A 26884-nucleotide genomic window follows, 5' to 3' on the forward strand; every position below is an offset into this window, starting at 1 on the left:
AACGGTAAAAGGAAATGAGAGTAAGACTCGCTAACCCAGGGTTTCGTAGCAACTTAATTATGTATAGAGGTAGTTCATCCATCCAGGGAATAAAGAATTTCGACGAGTTTTGTCTGTTACGAATATCGATACTGGCAACACACTATAATGCGTTGCATAAATGGCTGCATGTTTTGATTGCATTGACGTAGAATCTTATACATTTTTTACACCGGCAAGGGACCATGGTCATCAATTTGCTTTACTAGTTTCTGAACTAGTTTCTTAACTGACGGCCACACAGACTGTCAGATAACATTAAAAAAATTTTTCTTCGTGCGATATGATTACAAATTAACACTTTCCGGATTTTTTCATTTTCCTGTACAGTAGCACCTTGCTTCTTACCTAATCTCATGATCAACACGAATTACCCTAAAGGTTTTGATAAGTGAGTTAGCTAGTACCAAAATGTGTGACGTTAAGTGGTCATAGCCTTTGATTGAATTGTCTTAGAATCTTAAATGTTTTACTTCGACAAAGATCCGTAGACCTCAGGATTTGACACAAATTTCAGCTTGATACGTCTACCCGTTCCTGAGGAAAAGGGGAATTAACAGACGGGTAGACAGAAGGACGGAGAACAAATGAAAAAAGAATATTTCCTGTGATATAATATACATCAACAATACAACTGACGAAGAAGCTTAATTTTTTTTTACATCTCCAAGGGATCGTTGGACTTACTACATGTCATAAATTTCAACATGATGCCTGTACCCGTTTCTGAGAAAAACGGGGCGTAGTAGTCGGACAGACAGACAGACAGACAAGATGCTATAAAGCACTCCGCCGTCAAGCCACGAGTGACCTACCGGGACCATCCGACCGCCGTGTCATCCTCAGTAGAGGATGCGGATAGGAGGGGCGTGGGGTCAGCACACCGCTCTCCCGGTCGTTATGATGGTATTCTTGACCGAAGCCGCTACTATTCGGTCGAGTAGCTCCTCAATTGGCATCACAAGGCTGAGTGCACCCCGAAAAATGGCAACAGTGCATGGCGGCCTGGATGGTCACCCATCCAAGTGCCGACCACGCCCGACAGCGCTTCGCTGATCTCACGGGAACCGGTGTATCCTCTGCGGCAAGGCCGTTGCCCCAAGTGATGCTATAAGAGTTCTGTTTTTACCAGTTGAGTTACGGGACCCTAAAAACGGACATTAATTATTGGAGCAGATCCCTGAACCTGGTAGTTTACCCGTGATGCTATCGCAGCGTGCCTAGAAACGTGTTCATCATCTAATATTTCCAAGCAGCCCCCCATAAAAGAGTCAAGGCGGAAGAACGGACGTTTACTTTCAGAACAGCGCAATTAAATATTTGTCAGACAATCAAGGTCTGCCATTATCTCCAACGTCGTTGTAAACACTGATAATCTACTGAAGATTAATTCTTACATTGTAGATGCCGAGCAAGAATGATCAGTGATGTAGCGTTAAGAAAACGCTGTACTCTAGATCTTAGGTGTTTGTATTTACTTGACGACCGTCTGTATTTTTAAGTCAGCTGGTCGGCCAGGTGGGAGTTGGTGCCGCCAGAACAGAAAAAAAACAGGCAGCTGCCGCGCCACGCGGCGCGGTGCAGAATTTTCTGGGCCAACTGAGAGGACTCGCCGAGGTTTCATATCGAGCGCGCCTCCCTCTCGTAGCGCAAGTTTTCATGGGATAAGCTATGGTAATGGGCGCGCCCGCTGGCTGTTTGCGGTCTTAATGAATGCGGTCGACACAGTGAAAAAGGCCGCCGCGAGTTACGACGTCATAAGAGACGGCGACTGGGGGTGGCGGGGAGGGGGAGGAAACTGCGTCCTTGTAAGCCCGCCCCGTGCGCCGTAATTATTAAGATGAGCGCGCGTGTCTCGCAGACACCGGTGGGGTCCTGCCCCACCGCACCGTGGCTCAGCCGCACAAGTGGGGCGCGCGCGTCCCGGCACGTGCGCCATGCACTCAGAATACCTCGTCTGGAAATACGGTTCCTTCCGCTACTCACAGATCTTGTGGACGAAATTAAATGTTAGCGTCCCATTGACATCGAGGTGCACAGAAACAATAATAGCATTGTGTGTAACCCAAGGAAGAGCAATAGGTCCTCTAATGTTCCACTTCTGCATAGATTAGATTGGATTCTGTTTTCGTTCCAGAGACCCAAAAATAAGATGATTCTCGTGGATGTGGAGCATGCCATATATTAAAAAGCTAGACTGCACAACACCTCCAGAGCTCAGTAGCCAGCATGTTTGACTCCGAAGGTTTTGGGTTCGTTTCCCAGCACTGTCAGCGTTTTTTCATTGGTAGGAGGGTTGGAGCGGCGAGTACTCAGCATGCCAGTGGAGGAGCTACACTACTGGATATTAACATTGCTACGCCACGATGAACTGCTACAGACGCGAAATTTAACCGACAGGAAGAAGATGCTGTCATATGCAAATGACTAGCTTTTCAGAGCATTCACACAAGGTTGGCCTCGGTAGCGACACCTAACCCGTGCTCACATGAGGAAAGTTTCCAACCGATTTCTCATACACAAACAGCAATTGACCAGTGTTGCATGGTGAAATGTTGTTGTGATCCCTCGTGTAAGGAATAGAAATGCGTACCATCACGTTTCCGACTTTGATAAAGGTCGGGTTGTAGCCTATCGCGATTGCGGTTTATCGTATCGCGACATTGCTGCTCGCGTTGGTCGAGATCCAATGAGTGTTAGCAGAATATGTAATCGGTGAGTTCAGGAGGGTAAAACGGAACGCCGTGCTGGATCCCAAGGGCCTAGTATCACCAGCAGTCGAGATGACCGCCATCTTATCCGCATGGCTGTAACGGATCGTGCAGCCACGTCTCGATCCCTGAGTCAACAGATGGGGACGTTTGCAAGGCAACAACCATCTGCACGAACAGTTCGACAACGATGCAGCAGCATGGACTATCAGCTCGGAGACCATGGCTGCGGTTACCCTTAACGCTGCGTCACAGACAGGAGCGCCCGCGATGGTGTACTAAACGACGAACCTGGGTGCACGAATGGCAAAACATCATTTTTTCGGATGAATCCAGGTTCTGTTTACCGCATCATGATGGTCGCATCCGTGTTTGGCGACATCGCGGTGAACGCACATTGGAAGCGTGTATTCGTCATCGCCATACTGGCGTATCACCCGGCGTGATGGTATGGGTTGCCATTGGTTACACGTCTCGGTCACGTCTTATTCGCATTGAAGACACTTTGAACAGTGGACGTTACATTTCAGATGTGTTACGACCCGTGGCTTTACCCTTCATTCGATCCCTGCGAAACCCTACATTTCAGCAGTATAATACACGACTGCATGTTGCAGGTCCTGTACGGGCCTTTCTGGATACAGAAAATGTTCGACTGCTGCCCTGGCCAGCACATTTTCCAGATCTCTCACCAATTGAACACGTCTGGTCAATGGTGGCCGAGCAACTGGCTCGTCGCAATACGCCAGTCACTACTCTTGATGAACTGTGGTATCGTGTTAAAGCTGCATGGGCAGCGTTACCTGTACACGCCATCCAAGCTCTGTTCGACTCAATGCCCAGGCGTATCAAGGCTGTTATTACGGCCAGAGGTGGTTCTTCTGGGTGCTGATTTCTCAGGGTCTAAGCATCCAAATTACGCGAAAATGTAATCACATGTCAGTTCTAGTATAATGTATTTGTCCAATGAATACCCGTTTATCATCTGCATTTCTCTTGGTGTAGCAATTTTAATGGCCAGTAGTGTAAGAAGTACCAAATGGCCTACTTAAGTTTCCTTACGATGCCGACAGAGGAAGTTGTTGAAAGCTTGAGGCTGAGTAAAAATCTGACGCTTCAAGAGCTCGCTGAAGCATTTTCTGAAGCCTCTTGTCGCGAAAACTACGTTGTCAGGTTGCTGTTTTCAGCGACCAAACATGTTTATCGACCGTTTTGCCATCGTTAATTAGTACTTCTGTTCATGTCTGTAAAACGCTGTCGTCTTAATCAATAATCAGCGCACCGCAAATAACGCATAAACCGTGCTTTTTTCTGTTGTGACGGAGGTTAAATAGCGGTAGCAGATTGTTCGCTGATGAAGATAATGTCTACAGAAAAATATCTTCTTGGAAATGCGGACAGATATAGACAAAATGTCCAGTTATAAAGAGTAGTAAAGAGTGTATCTGATGATGACTTAATTGAAAAGCCCATTTCAAATACAAGGACGACAATACTGAAGCCAATGGTGGGCGGTAGCCACACATAAGCAATGATCTCACAAACGACTTGTGTGCTGACCCATCTTTACTAGGAAGGTTTTTCTCCTATTATTATTTACCTACACCCGTGTCAGTATTCTCTATTAATAAAAAAATAATTTTGCAGGCTCAACGATCTGATCGACCTGATACAAGTCTTTCAACTAGACCCCACTTCTGTGAGTTGAGTGTTCCTACTCTATCCACGTTATGAAACCGGCCACTTCTGTGAGTTGAGTGTTCCTAATCTATCCCCGTTATGAAACCGGGAAAACAGGGCCTACAGATTCGCGTGGAACACGAACCACGTATCGTTCTTGAAAAATCATCAGACTGAAGGAGTCCGTAGTCTGCAAGTATCCAACATTTCGGTTACCAGTCAGGCTCCTTACTAGTACACCAATAGACCCAACTAGTTTTCGCAACTAAATATGGCAGACCTCGATATGTGCAAGTACAGAGGCTGGACAAAAATATGGAAACAGCTCGATAAATGCATGCTTGAACATCAATGTAAATGCCAGCCAAGCCTGCAAATTTCACTGGTGAATTTGACCCCCGAACGCCACCTGCACAGTGTTCTCATTAAGTTGCAAGTTGATTGGAACAGAGTTGTGATTAGTTATGAGTGCAGTATCTCGGAGTTAAGTGAACTACAATGTGGAGACATTGTTGCTGCTCGTATGATGGATGGTTCCGTAACCAAGGCAGCCAAAATATTTGGTTTTCAAGATGTTCCGTATCGAAGATGTATACCGCACATAGGGAAAGCGGGAAAACATCATCTGCTATCTCACAATGCGGAGAGAAATGTGTTGAGTAATAGTGGCGGACAGATACTGAAGAAGATTGGGACGAAAAATAAGGGGATGACAGCTACAAAAACCATTGCAGAATTAAATGCCGCATTCACGAACTCAGTCAGCATCAAAACATAAAGAGAACTCAAGAAGCAGGAAATTTCAGGACGAGATGAAATTCCAGAACCCTCATGAGTGATCCAAATACCCGCAACAGGAAGACATGGTGCCGAAACCATGATACCTAGAATATAGAGGAATGGAAGAATGTTCTTTGGTTGGATGAGACTTGTCTCATAATCTTTCCAGCTTCTGGCCTTGTTTACCGCTCAAGAGTGAAACATGTTGAGGGTTCGGCGATGATTAGGGCATCCATATCGTGGTATTCCACGGGTTCCTTGGATTCAGTGAGTACTGTGCAAGGTCGCATTACTGCCAAGAATTACGTGAACATTTTGGCCTATCAGTTCCATCTCACGGTTCAGTATTTGCTCCTCAATGGTGATGCCGTGTTCCAAGACGACAAGGCCCTGTTCACACAGCTCGCATCATTCGGGACCGGTCTTGTGAGTCACGAGCATGAACTTTCTCACCTCCCCTGACCATCAACAAAACTCAATGTATTGTTGAGCCTTTGTGGTCCACTTTGGAGAGGAGGTTATGTGATCGCTATCCACCTCCCTCATTGTTAAATAAACTTGCCACTATTTTATAGTAAGACTAGTATAACATTCCCTCAAAACCATACAGCACCTGTATTACCCATTCCGAGAGGACTGGAAGCGTTTTTGAATGCAAAGAGTTTTGCTACAGCGCGTTAGGGGTGGTAATGTCCCCGTATTTTTGTCCAACTCCTGTTTATGCAGCTGCCACATGCCATACTACACTGAAGGGCTGAAGAAACCGGTATACCTGCCTAATACCATGTAGGACCGCCGAAAACCCTCAGAAGTGGCATGGACTCGACTGATATGTGAAGTAGTGCTGGAGGCAAATGACGCCATGAATCCTGCAGGGCTGTCCATAAATCCCTAAAGTACGAGGGGCGGAGACCTCTTCTGAACATGTTGCGCGGCATCCCAGATATGCTCAATAATGTCCATGTCTGGAGAGTCTGATGGACAGTGGAAGTGTTTGAACTCAGAAGAGTGTTCCTGGAGCCACTCTGTAGCAATTCTGGACACGTGCGGGGTGTCGCATTGTCCTGCTGGAATTGCCCAAGTCCGTCGGAATGCACAACGGACATGAACGGATGCAGGTGATCAGACAGGATGGTGACGTACGTGTCACCTGTCAGAATCGTATCTAGATGTATCAGGGGTCCCAATATCACTCCAACTGCACACCATTACAGAGCCTCCACCAGCTTCAACAGTTCCCTGCTGACATGCAGGGTCCACAGAATAATGAGGCTGTCTCCATACCCGTACACGTCCATCCACCCCATACAATTTGAAACGAGACTCGTCCGACCAGGCAACATGTTTCCAGTCGAAAGTCGGTGTTGACGGTCCCAGGGGAGGCGTAAAGTTTAGTGTCGTGCAGTCATCAACGGTACACGAGTGGGCCTTCGGCTTCGAAAGCCCATATCGATGATGTTGGGGGTTGAATGGTTCGCACGCTGACCCTTACTGATGGCCCAGCATTGAAATCTGCAGCAAATTTTCGGAAGGGCTGCACTTCTGTCACGTTGAATGGTTCTCTTCAGTTGTCGTTGGTCCCGTTCTTGCAGGATCTTTCACCAACCGCAGCGATGTCGGAGATTTGATGTTTTACCGGGTTCCTGATAGTAACGGTACACTCGTGAAATGCTCGTACGGGAAAATCCCCATTTCATCGCTACCTCGGAAATGGTGTGTCCCATCGCTCGTGTGCCGGCTAAAACACCACGTTCAGACTCACGCCATTGTAGCAGCAGTAACCGAACTGCGCCAGACACTTGTTGTGTCATATAGGCGTTGCCGACAGCTGCACCGTATTCTGCCTGTTAACTTATCTCTTTTTTTGATACGCGTGCCTATACCAGTTTCTTTGGCGCTTCAGTTTCTTGAGCTAAACGCTGGGTCCAACAGCTTGTTACATAGAACCAGAGATACAGTTGCTGGAGGAGCTTGAGTTTGGAGGCTATTCTGATATCCGCAAGTCGCCTTCCACCTGTTAGTGCGCGGGCGCCAAGGTCCAGAGGAGCAAATTTTCTGCGCTAATGCTCATTCCGCGCGGCTGCAAATTCCGCGGCCTCTTTAATGGTTTCATTAGGCGATGCGGGGCTCTGTTTACAGCCGGCTACCTGCGGCCGCTGCTTCGGGCCCGAGTGCTCCATAAACGTGCCTTTTACAGGGGCGTCAACAGCCCCTATGGCGTCTTTTTATAGTTTGTCAAACAGCGCGCCAATAAAAACTAATGTTTCCTTCAAGGGCCCCGCTTCAAGCCCGCACGTTATTTTATTATACGTATACGCTCTTCGCTGCAGTAACCACTAGAGGTTCGCCGGGATGACCTGGCCGGTACAGCCTCATCGACTTATTATTTCGCTAATAAAATGGACAACAGATTTACACTCGAGGTCTGACGCAGCCGTAATACAGAGACGAACGTAGACCGGAAAACATATGATCGTAAACCACGCGGTAGATTCATAAATATTAATAAAGCAATCGGATCTAGGAAACAGTAAAGACCCTTGTCAACAGTAATAATCTCTGATTACAGTAGAGGTCGAGTATTATTACCTATATTATGTCACACTGGACAGGACCTCTGCGCAGAGAGAGAGAAAGACGGAGAGAGAGAGAGAGAGAGAGAGAGAGAGAGAATAGGGGGTGGGGGGAAGGGAGAGAGAACTGCAGGAAAGTGTGGAGCGGATGAGGATTTCCTGAGCTGCTGCCATCCTATTTCATCTACGTCCATCAGTTGTGGAATGCTAGAACCTAAGTTTTTATTAGCTCAAACAAAGTGAGATATCTCTAACCTTCCAGCCAGCATGGTTTCCAAGAGCATCGATCATGTTAAACCCAACTCGCGTTTCTATCACACACATGAAATAAAGACATAGATACATTTGATAGAGGTTTCCATCAACCCCCTAAGTAATTTAAAGATCATCATAAGATTCCGATTCATTGCTACATTCATTAATGTGATTCTAGCCAATGAATAAACAATGCAGATAATAAGAGAAGGGAACAAATGTGCAAAAAATGTATCAATAATCTGGGCACTGGTGGGTTAGTTTGATATAAAAATGATACAAGAACTGTGTCCGCGAAAATCACCAACGATTACTGAATAAGCTGTTATCCTAAAGAAAGGCACCCTAAAAATGTTACAATGGGAAGTTCCCTCTGCCATGAACTTCAGAGTGATTTGCACTGTGTGGATGTACATGTAGGATTTCGATTCGTTTGGGTAGCCTGGGAAGTGTGATGGGATCCTCGTTGTTCATATTGGACGTTAACAACCTGGCAATCTATTTTAATAGTAACCTCTGATTCTTGCATTCGAAGTAGTTACTATAATGAAGTATTATCTGAAAATGAGACGCACAAATTTTCAGTCAGATTGGAGAAAAGACTGGTAACTTGTTTCAAATGTTCAGAACCGTAAAATAGCGCATTTCACGAAAGACAGTAGAAGTAGTAACGTATGACTACAAAACCCATGAGACAGAGCTGTAATCAGTCGGCTTATACAAATGTGTGGGTATAACAAATTGTACTGCAGAACTCAATTAGCTCCTTCTCTCTCATTCCTTTTACCATGCCTGTATTCTCTCTTTTTTCTGTTCTTTCAGCTGCGGCCACATTATGTTAGATCGTTGGTAGTCAGGCTTTTTTATCTACCACCCACTTTTGTATCTCTGCTACTAGTACAAATTTCTAACCACCCATCAGTTCCACAGTAATGCTGATTTATAAAGTAGAGCAGTAACAATACTTTGTAAAATTTACAAGGCAGAGTTGCAGCATGTTACAACGTATTAAATTACTTACCAAATACTTTACGTCAGAATTTAATGAAAATCAAATGAAAATGTTTTTAAAATCCCTACCGTCTGCCGCCCAACATGAAATCTGGAATGCCCATTTGAGAGCAGTGGGTACCATTTTGAATACCGCAGTGTTAGATGATTAAGAAAACATGTATACCCCCTTTCGGCTTGCAGATTTACCCCTCCACTAACTGCTCGCTCAGATTTAGCGGAATTCGGATGAGTGAGGGTATTTGTCTCATAAGAAACACAGGTGGCTACCATCTAACCTGTGCACCAACCAACCAGTCTTCTGCTTGCTATTATTATAACGTACTAAATTAATAATAGTTCTACAACTAGCAAGAGAATTCAGTTATATAATCGTTATTTCAAATTGTAAGAGCACCCTGTTTAATGATCACACTTTCCGTTTAGATGAGAAAGTAAATTTTAACTTTTCTCCGCAGATACGCCTGCAGCCCAACCTTCAAGCTCGGCCACAGACGAGTTCGTTTCATAAAAGTTCCGATGTATGAAATCAAACGAATAATTTGCCATGAGCCACAGTGGGTGAACAGCTATGCGAAGTCACTCCGACATCTGTAAATGATCCTCGTAATTCCTCAAAAATAATTCTGTAGCAATGCTTCCTGAGACCACTCAAATACTTATTCAATTGTAATGAATTTTCACAGCTATATGTATGTTGTTCCTACGAAAAAACTTTAGCTTTCTGCCGAACATAGGGTCGCAGCCCAACCTTCACTCTCGGACACGCTTCACCGACTGTCCCTCTCCACGCATCTTAAACCAGCGCGCAGTCTAACTGGGCATTGTCTTCCACACATAACAATCTCGACCTTGGACGCCCTGAATGTTCACTGAAGATCAACGGTATCGCAGCCGCCGGAAGTGTGTCGTTGTATCGGCATTGGTAAGGTCATCGAGAATGTTTCCCTTATGAGGCAAACCTGCGTACTTTAATGTACTTACCTCACGAAGGCGTATCCTTTGTCTTTGAAGACGCGTATCTCCTGTATGTTTCCGAAGGGCGAGAAAGTCTTCTGCATGAGCTCCTCGGTGAGGCCGTTGGTGAGGCCCCCGCAGTAGACGGTGCAGTTGGTGGGGCTCGACTGGTTGTACACCTCGTCGAACGTCAGCGGCTTCGTGTTCACTGCGAACAGATACGTTACAATCAGCGTCTGCCTCTTGTACGCCTGGCACATTCAACAGAGGCTTTAGGAGGAGTCTGTTACTACCCAAAGATAAAACCACAAACCTTAAACGTTTTTTTTAATCACAACTAGACTACTACCAGATGTATGTCTCAAAGTCTACTTTATGACAGTTCAGATAAGGCGATTTAAAGATGTTTCTTAGTCCACTCACAGATAGCCATGTTCGTTCTACTGCCAAAAAATTTTAAAGGACATATTCATCTTCTTCCTTGGTTGTATTTACTGTGAATGGTTATATGCGTACTCAGGATAGAACGATTTCGGTATGAAGCTTAATGCAGTTTTTTTCTGTCCACCCGAAAACAGTTCAAGTCGTAATCGGCCTACTGTAGACAGATACATGCATATTCTTAAACAAATACAGTCAAGATTTTTACAGTGTTTACAACAGGCGTTAAATTTTTAGGCAATTTCTCTTTGCATATAAGCTCTCAAAGTGAGAGATGCGACGAACAAATGAATGAGATGAAACAGTGCGTTCATGGGGCAGAACTAGAGGCCTTAAGAAAAAAGGATAGTTCTAAGAATATGAATCTGGAATGGCGGACGAAAAAACTGAGGATTTGTTGAAAGAGAAGAAACAACTGTACCAGAAGTGGGTAAGTACACAGGAGAGCGAGGCTAGGAAGAGGTATGCTAGATGCAACACAGAAGTTAAAAAAGAAACTGCAAGAGCAAAACAAGTAATATGGGATAAAAATTGTGAGGAGATCAATAGGTATACGAGATGTACCAAAGCAAGAGCTGCCTGGAAAACAACAAAATTCCTTAGAGCAGAAAGAATAGGAAGAGCCAATGTCGCAATAATTACTGTACAGAAGTGGGAGAACATCACGAAAAGCTATTGAACGAGAACACATATAAGTACAAACAAGCTGATAACGGATGAAACATGCTGATAATCAGAATGTGGAACCAGTGAAGTGGGATGGAGAAAACACTGTAAAATGGATAAAAAATTGTAAATCCGATGGACTTGGAGACATTCCTATTGAGTTAGTGTAATATGGACCGAGTATTTTATGGGATATACTGGCATGCTTCTTTAATAAACTGCTGATGAGAGGTGAAGAGCAACCAGGGGATTTTAATATTTATGTAATAAGTTCCATTTAGAAAAAAAGGAACAAGGATAGTAATAATTATAGGCAGATATAAGGAAGGTCAGCATTTGTCATATCCTCTGCCTTTTTACTACAGTTCTGTATTTTAGCTAATAGTTTATCTATCACCAGTACGTTGTCGTTAGTCCTGTAGACTCAATCATAATAACGCATGTTCCAGTATAACTTAAGCATGTACAAGCATTAGTCCAACTCTAACTCGACCTCATTAGGGATACTAAAAGACAACATCCGCCAGGAATTCTCACCATACATACCGACTGGGCTGTTTACATTTTCCTCGACTACAGGTATTGGTGCTGAAAGATGCCCGAAGTGTTGAGCATCTGTTATAAGGACTAAAGCCTATGCTAAAAATGAGTTGTTATACTGATTATTGCTTCTGAATCATGCAAAGCGCCACCCGTTGGTCTTTTGTGCACTATCTTTGTTTTCAATAAAACCCCATGTCATATGTAGCTTGTGCGTCAATTTTTACTTCCCTGTCAACATTATTCCGTGAAAAGTGAATTTTCAAATGTTAACGGGCGTTTGGGTCACCACGTACATCCTTTTACGTTGGACGACAACCATGGTCTCCGTCGAAATTTAATTTGATTACACGGTAGACTGTACCACGTAATACCGCTAGACTGTCAGCGACATTTAATGCCGAGAGAAAGTACGGCAAATAGTATAAAAACGCTCGATAAAATGAGAATTACCCAGGGAGAGGACAGACAAATCCTCGCACTTTATGTAAACCAGCCCTCCCCTTGTTTACTATATTCCAGGAAGCCATTTTTAACATTCTCGCCACAGAATTTTGAGGTCTTAGCAGCTGGATCCGCCTTTAGGTGTACATTTGCAAGCTGCCGGGAATACATTTGAGATTTAACTCAACTTCGACAGTGGAAGGCATTCTACCGGATGGTTCTGAGTACAGTACAACAGCTCACGAAGGTCCAATGTGGACTGTAATTATAGTATGGCAGTGGAAATTGGTAGGTACACTAATGCGTTAATGCGGAACCGATACACGCTGGAAAAAAATCCGGTACATCGTTGCTTCTCATAGGAGATTCCAACTGATTCGGAGATTGAGGAAGATAGACAACGGATTTGACAGTAATACAACAGATTAAAGCTTAATGGTCAAATATATTCATAAACACACTGCCACAAGTGGCCTTTACTGGCGAGTTTCAGTGTGCTGGAGAGCGCTGAATTCGCGTAGGAATGAAGATGCCACTCAGAGAGCTACAGCTGTGAGACAACGATCGAGGTGACAATGAAGTTGTAGGTAATGCCTGCTTACCACATGGTAGAGAGTGTCATCTCATAGCAGCAGCGCTATGCAGTCGCGTGAGGCGACTGGGTGTGGTGACGCCTTTACACGAGTGTCCAAAGTAATCAACAGGCAAAATGTATTCTGATTCAAGTCGCAAAGTGCCAAGAGCGTACTGCATTCGTGTTGGAGTCGTCTTGCAGCTACCGTTGGTCTAAAGACAAGTTGGCAAACTGGGCTTGGAGAAGCTGCACTCTAGAGGTTTTATGACCTCGCAGTGCCTGCATTCCGGCGAGCTCCTGACCTAAAAAATAGGACTGCTGGGAGGGACAATGGTCGTGGGCGGCCTGTGGGACTTAGAGACGCAACACACAGAGAATTCATATCCTACCTTGACTCATACCGTCGATACATCGTGGTGATTGTACCAGTGCGTCTCCCCAAAGGATAATAAGGATCGCTTGAATATTTATAATTTAACAGTTGTCGGTTGATGGCATCCGAAGTCAGATTCAGGAGCACTGCACTTCGGTATGTCTATTACAGACTACTTTCTCTCTGAATTTTTAATAACAAGTTAATTGATATTTAACGATTGGGAATCTTTGATATGAAACTTCTTTCTTTCTTTTGCTTGTGCCTTTTCCCGCAATGACGCAGGGTCGGCATGGTTAATCGGATTTGGCAAGGTTAATTGAAGGGCTGGCCGGATGCCCTTCCTGCCGCCACCCCATACCCCCCTGGGACGGAATCAATGTACCCCAACTGTCTGTGTCGAGTGTAATCCATGGAATAGTGCGACTGGAGGCAAATGCCTGCGAGCTGTGTAACTGAGGCGGGACCAGCTCGGTATTCACCTAGTGGGATGTGGAAAACCGCCTAAAAGCCACATCCAGGCCGGCCGGCACATCGGCCTCCGTCGTTAAGCCGCCGGGCGGATTCGATCCGGGGCCGGCGCGCCTACCCGAGTCCAGGAAGCAACGCATTAGCGCTCTCGGCTAACCTGGCGGGTTTGATATGGAACTTATAGCCCTACATAAATTTCAGGAGAAAGTCACTCATTAAGATCAGGTCTGGAATCCACAAAATGGGACTGGGGCGGCTGCACTTTGACGTTTCACGATCTCAGAGTGCTTGCACTCCGGCGAAATGCTAATCTAAAAAATTAATATTTAATTATTAGGGGTTCCCTATTTTGTTACAGTCTGATTCACGAACGGTAGTGGTTCGCACAGGTCTAGGCACTACATAGTTGCCGGTTCCAAGCGACGACTGCGGTATGCGAATAGAAGTGGTTTGCGCTCGATGGAAGCAAATTATATCTCCTGCTCACTTGTATAAAATTGTCGCTTACACCAGCATCAGTGATGACAACTAGCAACATATGGAATAAAAATTTATTTAAATAACTCGGTAAATCGGGTTTTATGGTCGCATTGGCTATGACATTCACAGCAAAGCGCTCACAACATTACTGAACGCTCATAGGTTGTTAGATAGTGCACGACTTAGGTGCGCAGTACGAACCTAAACTCAGCTGCCACAGTTCGTGACGCCAACTGTAATGGCCTCTCACGAACGCATACACTGATCAGCCAGAACATTATGACCACCGACCTGCTATCGATATGAACCAGTCCAGGCGGTATTAGTGTCGCCTGGCGAAGAGTGCACACGCACGGCGTATGTAGTATTAAAGTGCGCGTCATTTATGTTGGCGGCCGAGTTAGGTTCGTTCTGCGCATCTGACGTCACAAAACACAGTCAGCCAATGAACAGAGAACGACGTTGCCAGATCTCGTCTGCAGAGCAGAGCACGGACGAGTGTCTTCAGTTTTAGAAACGTTCAGTCATAAATAAAGTAACTGAACAAAAGCAATGTCTTGATAGCAGACATTATTTTGTGGAAAGTTTGGAAAAAGCATTGTTTATACGAACTGCTTCATATTCTATTAATTAATTAAACCAAACAAGCAATAAGACTCCTAATTCAGGGATAGCAAGGAAAGGTGTTTGTATCACTCTCACGAACCGCTTTTTCTCAATAAAGAACAGCGATAATTGTTTATTTCCTATTGTACTTCGACGAAGCGTGAGTAATCCATAGTCATACCGACAGTGTTTGTCAGTATTTTGCGTGACGTGTTTTTTTATTTTTAATCTTAAGACATCCTTTTATGTTCGTGGTTGGTCGATTGACTCAGTTTTTTTTATTACAGAGGGCAGCTAACCCCCTGACCGAACACGCTGAGCTACCGTGCCGGCTGTAAGAAGCCTCATTGGGTTCCGTTGCAGGACGAGCTGCGTTAGCGTAACGGTTAAGGCGTTGGGTTGGATATTGGAAGGTAACGAGTTCAATCCTTGGGCGGTGCTCAGAATTTTCTTCATTTAAAAACAATATCGAAGTATCTTACTTCACGAATTTCATTCGTTTGAATGCAATTTTGTGAAATTTCTAGTGCTTTGTCTCTTCATTAACCCTTTCGCTGCTGCAGACACGTGCTCCCCGCATTCCGCTCTGTGCGCGATTTTGTCATCACTGCACTGCTCGCCTGTGCAGACACATGGTGTTCCCACTGCTTTGACACACTTATTCGATTTCACAAAAACTATTTGGCCCAAAAATTAGATTTTTACACATCTTCTTGACTGATACCTTCCCCCCATAAATAACTTAATTTTGTTTCGATTGTTTAAAACAAAGCCAAACGCGCCCGGTGTAAATAAAACTTTTATTACAGTCGCGAAAGACGGAATATTTCTCAATATTACATACGACACCAATGTAGTACTTAAATTAAATGAGATATTGTTATACAGTAAATTTTATATGAAATTTAGGTATCTTGTCCACATTTCACTCTCAACATTGTGGCAACTAAAATCGACCATACGGAAAGTATACGCTATGGACTTTCACCTCTGCAAACTCTTCAAAGTTTCGTGCAATGGTTTACTACATTTAATGCTGCATAATAACTGCGTTCAACATCGAGATAAAATTAAGTCATTTATGGGGGGAAGGTATCAGTCAAGAAGATGTGTAAAAATCTAATTTTTGGGCCAAATAGCTTTTGTGGAATCGAATGATAAGTGTGTCAAAGCAGTCGGAACACCATGTGTCTGCACAGGCGAGCAGTGCAGTGATGAGAAAATCGCGCACAGCGCGGTATGTGGGGAGCACGTCTCTGTGGCAACGAAAGGATTAATGCGGCCGTGGTGGCTTTACTTCATGAACTGCGCGCTCCCCCCTAAACGTAACTATGCTATACTATGGCGCTGCTTCTCTTGGCGCGTGCGTCGTGTGCAACTGGCAACGCAGCAATCTTCCGCGTCTGGGCGGGCATGCGCGAGCCGCCAAGATAAAAGAATTGAACTATAGTGAGCGTGCTGTCCGTCTGTGGAGCGGGAACGGCGCGCGATCTGTCTGAGTTTGTTGGAGGACAGACTGTGGTGGCCCGGAGTCTCTGTATGAGAGTTTCGGAAGCTGCACAACTTCTCGGTTGTTCGGGTAGTGCTGTGGTGAGTGTCTTCAACACGTGGTGAAACCGATTCCACACGTCTTGGGCGGCTACCCCTCATTACAGATGTCGGATGTCGTAGGCTGGCACAGAGTGCAAGTGTGCACCGAACGCTCGTAACGGTGGGCCTCCGCAGCCGACGACCATGCATGTGCCAATATTAACATCACGGCATCGGCGACTGAAATGGGCGCGAACCGTCGGCACTGGACGTTGGCGCAGTGACTGAGCGTTGCATGGTCTGATGACTTCCGATACTTTCTTCATAATGCCGATGGGACGGTGCGGATCCGTCGTCTTCCAGGGGAACAGCTCCTTGACACCTTTACTGTGGGACGGGACAAGCTGGCGACGGCTCCATTAAGCTCTCGGAAATATTCACGATTCCATCGATGGGTCCGATAGAGTTTGTGCAAGGCACGGTCAAGGAACAACGTACACTGCCTGCAGACCACGTACACTCCTTCACGACGATCGTGTTTCCCGACGGAAGTGCCATTTTTCAAGAAGGTAACGCAACTTACCTCGGTCTCATAGCTTCCATGACTCGACGCGTGCCACAGGTGAACATACCAGCTATTAGGTGGGTGCTCATAATGTTCTGGTTGATGAATGTATGTCCCGACGCATAAAGAGATTGGCTAGGGTTACACCACTGGCCATTAAAATTGCTACACCACGAAGATGAAGCGCTACAGACGCGAAATTTAACCGACAGGAACAAGATGCTATGATATGCAAATGATTAGCTTTTCAGAGCATTCACACAAGGTTCGCGCCGGTGGCGACACCTACAACGTGCTGACATGAGGAAAGTTTCCAACCGATTTCTCATACGCAAACAGCAATTGACCGGCGTTGCCTGGTGAAACGTTGTGATCCCTCGTGTAAGGAGGAGAAATGCGTACCATCACGATTCCGACTTTGATTAAGGTCGGATTGTAGTCTATCGCGATTGCGGTTTATCGTATCGCGACATTGCTGCTCGCGTTGGTCGAGATCCAATGACTGTTAGCAGAATATGGAATCGGTGGGTTCAGGAGGGTAATACGGAACGCCGTGCTGGATCCCAAGGGCCTAGTATCACTAGCAGTCGAGATGACAGGCATCGTATCCGCATGGCTGTAGCGGTTCGTACAGACACATCTCGATCCCTGAGTCAACAGATGGGGACGTTTGCAAGACAAAAACCATCTGCACGAACAGTTCGACGACGTTTGCTGCAGCGTGGACTATCAGCTCGGAGACCGTGGCTGCGGTTACCCTTTACGCTGCATCACAGACAGGAGCGCCTGCGATGGTACACTCAACGACGAACCTGGATGCACGAATGGCAAAACGTCTAATTTTTTTCTGATGAATCCAGGTTCTGTTTACAACATCATGATGGTCGCATCCGTGATTTTCGAAATCGCGGTGAAAGCACATTGGAATGGTGTATTCGTCATTGCCATACTGGCATCTCACCTGGCGTGATGGTATGGGGTGCCATTGGTTACACGTCTCGGTCACCTCTTGTTCGCACTGACGGCGCTTTGAACAGTGGACGTTACATTTCAGATGTGTCACGACCCGTGGCTGTACCCTTCATTCGATCCCTGCGAAACCCTACATTTCAGCAGGATAATGCACGACCGCATGTTGCATGTCCTGTACGGGCCTTTCTGGATACAGAAAATGTTCGACTGCTGCCATGGCCAACACATTCTCCAGATCTCTCACCAATTGAAAAGTCTGGTCAATGGTGGCCGAGCAACTGGCTCGTCACAATACGCCAGTCACTACTCTTGATGGACTGTGGTATCGTGTTGAAGCTGCATGGGCAGCTGTACCTGTACACGCCATACAAGCTCTGTTTGACTCAATTCCCAGGCGTATTAAGGCCGTTATTCTGTGTACCGATTTCTCAGGATCTATGCACTCAAACTGCGTGAAAATGTAATCACATGTCAGTTCTAGTATAATATATTTGTCCAATGAATACCCGTTTATCATCTGCATTTCTTCTTGGTGTAGCAATTTTAATGGAAAGTAGAGTACATTACGCCTCTGTGTTACCAGAAAACGTGTACGTTTCCAGTATTCACTTCTTCCTGGTAGTGTGATACTCGTATAGAGTATCACACTGTTTTTCACGGCTGTGGTGTGTGTATGGACTGCGGTACGCTCAACCACGGCGCGACGATGGGCGCTGCACAAGCAGAGCGGCGGTTTCAGGTTAGTTCGAAATGCGGCCCATATTACTAATCGATGGCAAGTTGTGCCGCTATGCTAATGAGGCGAGGCGGACAATGGCACGTTGGCCAGGGCTGCTGTGCGCAGCGCGCGCCGCCGTTGCAGGTCGACGCCGGCAGGTGACGCAAACATTCACACCGCCGCCGCGACTGTCGCTGTCGTAACGGGGCAGGCTGCTGGTTCGCGTCGCAATTCCAAAATTCCACATAATCGTGTTCCATGTTGCGGAGGAGTGTAATACGACCATAGGAATGAGAAGAAAAGAGTCCACGAAACACAGCAACTAATTTCTGCACAATAGGATTTGTCGATCTAGATAAAGTGTTAGGGTGTTAGACGATGTAAAGTGGCGCAAGATGTCCGAAATTATCAGAAAAATAAGTGTATCCATAGCGAAATACGGGTAATGTACAATCTATGTAAGAACCGAGAAAGAACAATAACAATGGAAGATCAAGAAAGACAGTGATGCAGTCTTCCCCTCCACTGTCAGTCCCTACACAGAACAACAACGATGAAAATTAAAGACACCTTCAGGAGAACGGATTAAAACTCAGTGTGAAAGAAATTGAAAGATAAGGTTCGCTGATGACATTCCTATCCTCATTGGGAAAGATAAAAAACTGGAGGAAAAGATCAGGCTACTGAGGGCAGAATATGGACTGACAAAGGGGCCCTCCATACTGTAAATCACGGATTTTGATGCGCTTCAAATATCTTGTAGAGACACTTACCCTGAGTACCTGACTATCCGGTTTTTTAGCGACGGGCCTTGGTTTTTGAGAAAAATCGGTTTTGAAGTTCATTGCGCGATTTGTGTGGGCAACGGCCTTGCCGCAGTGGATACACCGGTTTGCGTGAGATCACCGAAGTTAAGCGCTGTCGGACGTGGTCAGCACTTGGATGAGTGACCATCCAGGCCACCATGCGCTGTTGCCATTTTTCGGAGTGCACTCAGCCTCGTGATGCCAATTGAGGAGCTACTCGACTGAATAGTAGCGGCTTCGGTCAAGAATACCATCATAACAGCCGGGAGAGCTGTTTGCTGACCCCATACCCCGCCCATCCGCATCCTCCGCTGAGGAGGACACGGCGGTCGGATGGTCCCGATGGGCCACTTGTGGCCTGTAGACGGAGTGTTTTTTTTTTTTTTTTTTTTAATTGCGCGATTTGTGTACCCGTAACATTATATGTATTCCAAGTATGTCAGCGTAGCGCAGCGATAAAGATTCACGGATGCCGCGCTGGAGGACCGTGTTCAAATCCTGCTCGTGTACTTTTTTTTTCAAAATCGACCCAATTTTTCAATTTTATTTCAAAGAATATCAACAAACAGTATAAGGTGTGCAAAATTATAAAAATATATTCAGTTATTAATTTTTTTCTTTCATACAATATTACAAAATCTTATTTTCCATCGTCCACATTGCTTGATGTGCCACAACAATATTGTGGGTGATAATTACCTAGAAACAACCGAAGCACGAATTTTCGCAGCACCACGCGCATTTTATAAAAGAAACCGTCTTGCAGGCGCACGGTTTCTTCATGAGCGATACTGGGAAACACAATTCTTTTGCATTCAAAAAGAGTTCTCTTTCATCCGCTAATTTCGATGCGAACCATGCGTATATGATCTTGCTTTCAAAATTAGGTGCGCTGAATTGATGTAGGATTAGCGAATGCATTTTATCGAATCTTCCCTAGAAGCGGTCTCTGTTGTCTTTCATCAAGTCGGGAGCATTTATAATTTCGCACAACTTATACTGTTTGTTGACATTCTTTGGAATAAAATTGAAAAATTCGGTCGATTTTCAAAAAAAAAAAAAAGTACGCGAAGAGGATTCGAACACGGTACCTACCGCGCGGTAGCCGTGAACCTTCACCGCTGCCTTACGCTGACTTGCTTGGAATGTACGTTATGTTAGGGGTATACAATCAGCGCAATGAACTTCAAAATCGATTTTCTCAGGATGTAGGGCCCCTTGCGAGAGAAAACCGAAGAAAGACGAAAATAATGAGGAGTAGCAGAAATGATAAAATTAACGTGAAAATTGTGGGTCATGAAGTAGATGAAGTGACTGAATACTGCTGTCCTGGATCTAAAATGACTTACGACGGACGATTGGAGGAAGAGATAAAATGCAATCTAGCTCTGGGAAGGCGGGAATTTCTGGCCAATAGAAGTCTATTAGTATCAAACATTGGCCTTCATTTGAGGGACAAATCTGTATCAGGAACACATCATTGTCGGGAAGTAAAATCATACAGTGTGGTGGAAGATGAGAAGCAGAGCATAGAAGCGTTTGAGATGTCTTGCTGCAGAAGGATGTTGGAAATTAGGTTGACTGAGGACATAAGAAACGAACAGGTTTTTCGCACAAACGGCGAGGAGAGAAATATGTGGAAAGCACTGACAAGAAAAAAGTACGGGATGGTAGGACATGTGTTACGAGAGCAGAGAATAACCTCCATGGTACTAGAGAGAGCTGTAGAGGATTAAAACTGTAAAGGAAGGCAGAGGCTGGAATACATCCAACAAATAATCGAGCATGTGGTTTGCAAGTGCTACTCGGAGATGGCGAGGTTAGGGTAGGAGAGGAATTCGTGGCGGGTCACATCACAAGAGTCAGAAGGCTAATGAAAAAAAAGTTGCTGTTTACCGCGCAGAAGCCTGATTTCCCTATCGCCCAAGAGATGGCGCTCTACAACTAACAACCATTAAATTTTATCCAGTCCCCAAAAAGTCCTCAAAATCTCTCACCACCATTACATCTACAGGATCGGCAGGAAGTAAGCGACTTCTGTAAATGTATAGTAAGTTTAACAAATATTAATAAATTTGTTTGAAAAATAGTGTTTACCCAATTGCAATGGTAGAAACTGGCCCTCGTGGATGAGCAAGCAATGACAGAAACGAAAGATAGGTTCAGGAGTTGGATTAAAATTCAAGGTGAAAGAATATCAAATATAAGATTCGTTGATGACATTGCTATCTTAAGCAAAGAGAGAAATAATCGCTGGACATAGTAAACGAAATGAACAGTCTGTTGGGGACGGATTATGGATTGTCAGTGCACGAAAGGACTCAGCTTTCTTCTCGATATGAAATGTGGCCTTCTGTGATACTGCTAAAGAGTTGGTGCTAATAGTGCGTGCGTCTCGCACTACTTTGCATCCTAGCACTACCACCAGGAATTTCCATACAAAATTTATGGTTATGGGATCTGTGGTAAACTTTGTAGGACGTGGTCATTCCCTGATATCCATGTCAGAAGAAAATGTGCGGCTAATGTGGGAAATGTTCACCTAAAGCCCCCAAAAATGTCAACGATCCGGGCAGCCTGTGAAAGCCGTCTAACGCAGTATATGATGCGAAATTTCCTTAAAAAGAGTCGGTATTTCTTTCGTAGAAGCCACACCACAGCCAGGAACCGTCGGCGCAAAATTTGCACCATAGGTTGGTGTACGGATAAATTGTACATAATCTGGAGGGGTGAAGTTGTGTTTCACACCGGTGGATTTGAAAACCGCTATAATTCCAGTTACATGGCAAAAGACTCTCAACATGCCTCCGCTGAGAAACTGCAGCACTAACGGTGTGGCCCAGTATGACATCAATACAAGTTGTCGGCTCGTTCGTTCTTCGGATCACACTGAAACCAAGCGAGGTGGCGCAGTGATTAGCACACTGGACTCGCATTCGTGAGGACGACGGTTCAAACCTGCGTCCAGCCATCCTGATTTAGGTTTCCGTGATCTCTCTAAATCTCTTCAGGCGAATGCCGGGATGGTTCCTTTCAAAGGGCACAGGACATTTCCTTCCCCATCCTTTCCTAATCGGATGGGACCGATGACCTCGCTGTTTGGTTTCCGCCCCCAAACCAACCAACCAGCCAACACACTGAACTCCGATCGGTACCTAGGCATGCTGGAGATTCAGATCCGGCCAATTGTGTACAAGCACGACAATATCAACGATCTCATGTTTGCCAGCCGGGGTGGCCGAGAGGTTCTAGGCGCTACAGTCTGGAACCGCGCGACCGCTACGGTCGCAGGTTCGAATCCTGCCTCGGGCATGGGTGTGTGTGTGATATCCTTAGGTTAGTTAGGTTTAAGTAGTTCTAAGTTTTAGGGGACTCATGACCTCAGCAGTTAAGTCCCATTGTGCTCAGAGCCATTTGAACCATTTGTTAAGTCCCATTGTGCTTAGAGCCAACCACATTTTGAAACCAGTGTACGCAACTAACAGGACGATCATTTTCCCGGATGTTGGTTGGGTCGCTGCTGTTCTCATGACTGACCAGCCCAGAATCTTGTCCTTACACCGTGCGAATTCTTCTTGTGCTGCTGGGGGGTGAGAAGGGGAAGTCTATCTGACGAAAACAAGCGCGCTGGATGATTTGAAAGCCCTCATTCGGTATTTTTTTTACTAAAGTACCACAAACGTTGCCGTTGGTTAAGAACGTTCCCAAATGGCTGGAAAAATCGATGGAAAATGCTGGCGTCTATGCGGAATTCGAACTGTAAAAACAATGTGTAACATTCTGATGATCATAATAAATCTTGTTTCAATAAAATAGAACAATTGTTATGGCAATATTAGCTGTGTCCATTAGACACTTACTTTGCACCTACACTGTACATCATTATCGATTCTGTGCAAGACACCTAACGGTGAGTGGCGGAGGCTATTTCTCGTACCATTAAATGATCCTTCTTCCCTGTTCATTGCCGGCCGAAGTGGCCGAGCGGTTCTGCGCGTTACAGTCTGGAACGCGCGACCGCTACGGTCGCAGGTTCGAGTCCCGCTTCGGGTATGGATGTATGTGATGTCCTTAGGTTAGTTAGGTTTAAGTAGTTCTAAATTCTAGGGGACTGTTGACCACAGCAGTTGAGTCCCATAGTGCTCAGAGCCATTTGAACCATTTTGAAGTTAAGTCCCGCCGGCCGGAGTGGTCAGGCGGTTCTAGGCGCTACAGTCTGGAGCCGAGCGACCGCTACGGTCGCAGGTTCGAATCCTGCCTCGGGTGTGGATGTGTGTGATGTCCTTAGGTTAGTTAGGTTTAATTAGTTCTAAGTTCTAGGCGACTGATGACCTCAGAAGTTAAGTCACATAGTGCTCAGAGCCATTTGAATTTTTTGAAGTCCCATAGTGCTAGGAGCCATTTGAACCATTTGAAACCTGTTCATTCGCGAATGGCCCGTTGGAAGAATGATTGTCGGCACCCTCCTTATTAGCTCCAGTTTCCCTGATTTTCCTGTTGTGGACATTTCGCTGGACGTATGTTTCCCGACTACTCCCGCAATCTCATGTCCCGTCTGCCATTGGTATTGAATATCAGCCACTTAACGGTCCCATGACTAAGCACGCCGCTCACTGTAGGATCCTGTCGATCTCTTGTGTTAATGCAACCTGGTAAAGGTCCAAAACCAATGATAAACACGCAAAAATTAATTGAACAAATTATTTTTAGTAGTGAACTACATTTTCTTAAGGTTCTTCCAATTAATCTCAACTTGGCATCTGTTTTTCCTTCAGTTAATCTGAAGTGGTCATTCCTTTTTAGGTCACTCAGGATTGCTACTCCTAGGTATTTTATCCCACTTACTGCTTACAGTGATTTGTTGACGATAGTGTTCAAAATAACTCTGAGCACTATATGACTTAACATCTGAGGTCATCAGTCCCCTAGAACTTAGAACTACTTAAACCTAACTAACCCGAGGACATCACAAACATCCATGCCCGAGGCAGGATTCGAACCTGCGACTGTAGCGGTCGCGCGGTTCCAGACTGAAGCGCCTAGAACCGCTCGGCCACAACGGCCGGCAAGACGATAGTGTAATCGAACACATTCATTCACGTTCAGATTCAATGGCAAATCCCTGCACCAATGACGCATGCTCTGTTGGGTTGCCTACAGTGCCCTGTCTCGTAAACAGGACTCTATAACGGCCCTTGAGGTACTGGCTGGCTGATTTGGGGGAGGGGACCAGACAGCGAGGTCATCCGTCCCATCTGATTAGGGAAGGATGGGGAAGGAAGTCTGCCGTCCTCTTTCAAAGAAGCCATCCCGGCATTTGCCTGAAGCGATGTAGGGAAATCATGGAAAACCTAAATCAGGACTGCAGGACGCAGGTTTGAACCGTCGTCCTCCCGAATGCGAGTGTGCTAACCGCTGCGCCATCTCGTTCGGCCTCTTGAGGTACTCCGGAAATTACTTTTGCACCTGGCGATTTTGTCCTAGTAAGAAAAGCGTGATGTGCTCTACCTACTAGGAAGCCCTACATCCAGTCTCAAAAACGTGATTGGCATGCCCTTTTTTTCCAATGGCATGGTACCGTTCGTTGCTGCAAGGACCAGACTGAAGTGTTACTAGAACGGCAACAAGTTTCTCCTCACAGTCTCGGTAAAACCTCATCGGTACAGTCATCGTGCCCAGATGCCTTTCCGCTGTTGAGCGATTTTAGATGGTTGTTTAACTTGTAAGTAGGCTGTTTAGGTTTTTATATTGGTAACGCCACGTAGCACTCTGTATGAAAATCACTGGCTGTGCTGTGAGTGAGCAGTCTGTGGCTGGTTGGCATTGTTGTAATATTCGCTATTGTAGTGCTGGGCAGTTGGCTGTTAACAGCGCGAAGCGTTGTGCAGTTGAAGGTGAGTTTTGAGAGCGGACGATCTGGACGTGTGTCCATCAGAGACAGTAAATTTGTAAGACTGGATGTCATGAACTGATATATATATATTATGACTTTTGAACACTATTAAGGTAAATACATTGTTTGTTCTCTATCAAAGCCTTTCATTTGCTAACTATGCCTATCAGTAGTTAGTGCCTTCAGTAGTTTGAATCTCTTATTTAGCTGGCAGTAGTGGCGCTCGCTGTGTTGCAGTAGTTCGAGTAACGAAGATTTTTGTGAGGTAAGTGATTTGTGGAAGGTATAGGTTATTGTTAGTCAGGGCCATTCTTTCGTAGGGATTATTGAAAGTCAGATTGCGTTGCGCTAAAAATATTGTGTGTCAGTTTAGTGTTGATCAGACTAGGTAAAGAGCGAAATGTCTGAGTACGTTCAGTTTTGCTCAGCTGTTTGGAAATCAAATAGCGTAAGAGTTTTATCAGCACAGTAATTCATAAATTTTTCTAAGGGGATGTTTCATAAACTTACCGCAGTCAGGTTTGATTCCATAGTTAAACAGTTATGCCCAGCAACAGTATTTATTTCAAGCAGTAAACGGTGCAACAGTCAATAGCAAATGATGTTTATTGTGTATCTAGATTTCGGTCTCCGTGTGGCCATCTTATGGTAGTAAATATAAGTTAAAACATTAGAAACGCATGTATATGCACATAATCCCAACCAAACTACTCATGTCAGAGGGTGAGTTCAACCTCTGACATAAGTAGTCCAGTTGGGACTATGAGCATATACTAGTGTTTTTAATGTTCTAAATTATATGTAACTGCACTGAAGATGGCCACCCGAGGACCTGAATCTTGATACACATCATCATTTGCGACTGATTGCTGAGCCCTTCACGTCTTACCTCTACAACAGCCATTTCTACGCTGCTGAGATTATTGAACGGAGAAACCGTATTACTTACTTCCGCCGTGAAACCACATCTGAAGACCTACTTCAGTATTTGCGCTTTCTCTGTGTCAGTTTCGGTGTCATTATGCCATTATGTTGACAAAGCGAATGAACGGATGATTATTGCGATGCACGGATTTTGCTCGTGCCGGTCTACTTCTCTCGTTTTGGGTTTCCGGGAATTCGAGCGCATCCGCTGCCACGGCTCGCTCGCAGATCGACAAAGGCTCTCTGTCTCCTGGGGGCGAGCGTCGCTTCCCGGAAGAGCCGTCGAGGTGCGACTGCAGCGCCGACCCCTCTTCTCGTGGCGCCTGCACAAACTTGGCCGTTAGCGCCAACTTCATGAATACATTAATTTACAACTCCGCGTTAAAAAGCTGCTCATTAGAACTTCCCGCGAGGGCCCGGACGCCCCTAAGATTATTTGTGGCGAGACAGCGCCTCTACATAATGTAAAAAGCAGTTCCTGGTCCCTAAAATGGCTCCAAATTGAATTTCACCTACTTCACTAGTCAGCTGTCTTCGCACCACAAGCCCCGTCTACATGCTATTAAAGCTGAACGAGGGGAATGCCTGTGTGTTGGCACGCCTAATATCGTTGTTCTGCACACAATAGAAACAGCGCCATCAACAGCCGTAGCCCACTTAGCAATAACGGGTTCGAATCCTGGTGGTGGCAGAAATTTTCATAATAAACTCAAGTTTAAAATTTATCTTTTATTTTGCCTTCTTTCCATTTGTTTCTTTGACATAATTAAATTCGATCATAGTTGATGATCTTCACATGAGTGTAGTTACATAAGGAACCCATTGTATCTGTATAGAATAAGTTGGCAGTGGTGACGGACTTGAATACTTAGCCA

The 26884-nt window shown here is 45.3% G+C and overlaps 1 protein-coding gene and 1 pseudogene across 1 annotated transcript in view; one reads left to right on the forward strand and one right to left on the reverse strand.

Moving 5' to 3' along the window:
- LOC124613947 (nucleolysin TIA-1) overlaps positions 1–26884 on the reverse strand; it is a 984833-nt gene that overhangs the window by 118674 nt on the left and 839275 nt on the right. Inside the window, exon 4 of the mRNA XM_047142709.1 lies at positions 10034–10214. Within this exon, the coding sequence (XP_046998665.1) occupies positions 10034–10214 (181 nt within the window). The remainder of the gene's footprint in view (positions 1–10033; positions 10215–26884) is intronic.
- LOC124614667 lies at positions 19247–19364 on the forward strand (annotated as a pseudogene).

Source organism: Schistocerca americana, chromosome 4 (assembly GCF_021461395.2).
Source record: "Schistocerca americana isolate TAMUIC-IGC-003095 chromosome 4, iqSchAmer2.1, whole genome shotgun sequence".
NCBI lineage: Eukaryota > Metazoa > Arthropoda > Insecta > Orthoptera > Acrididae > Schistocerca > Schistocerca americana.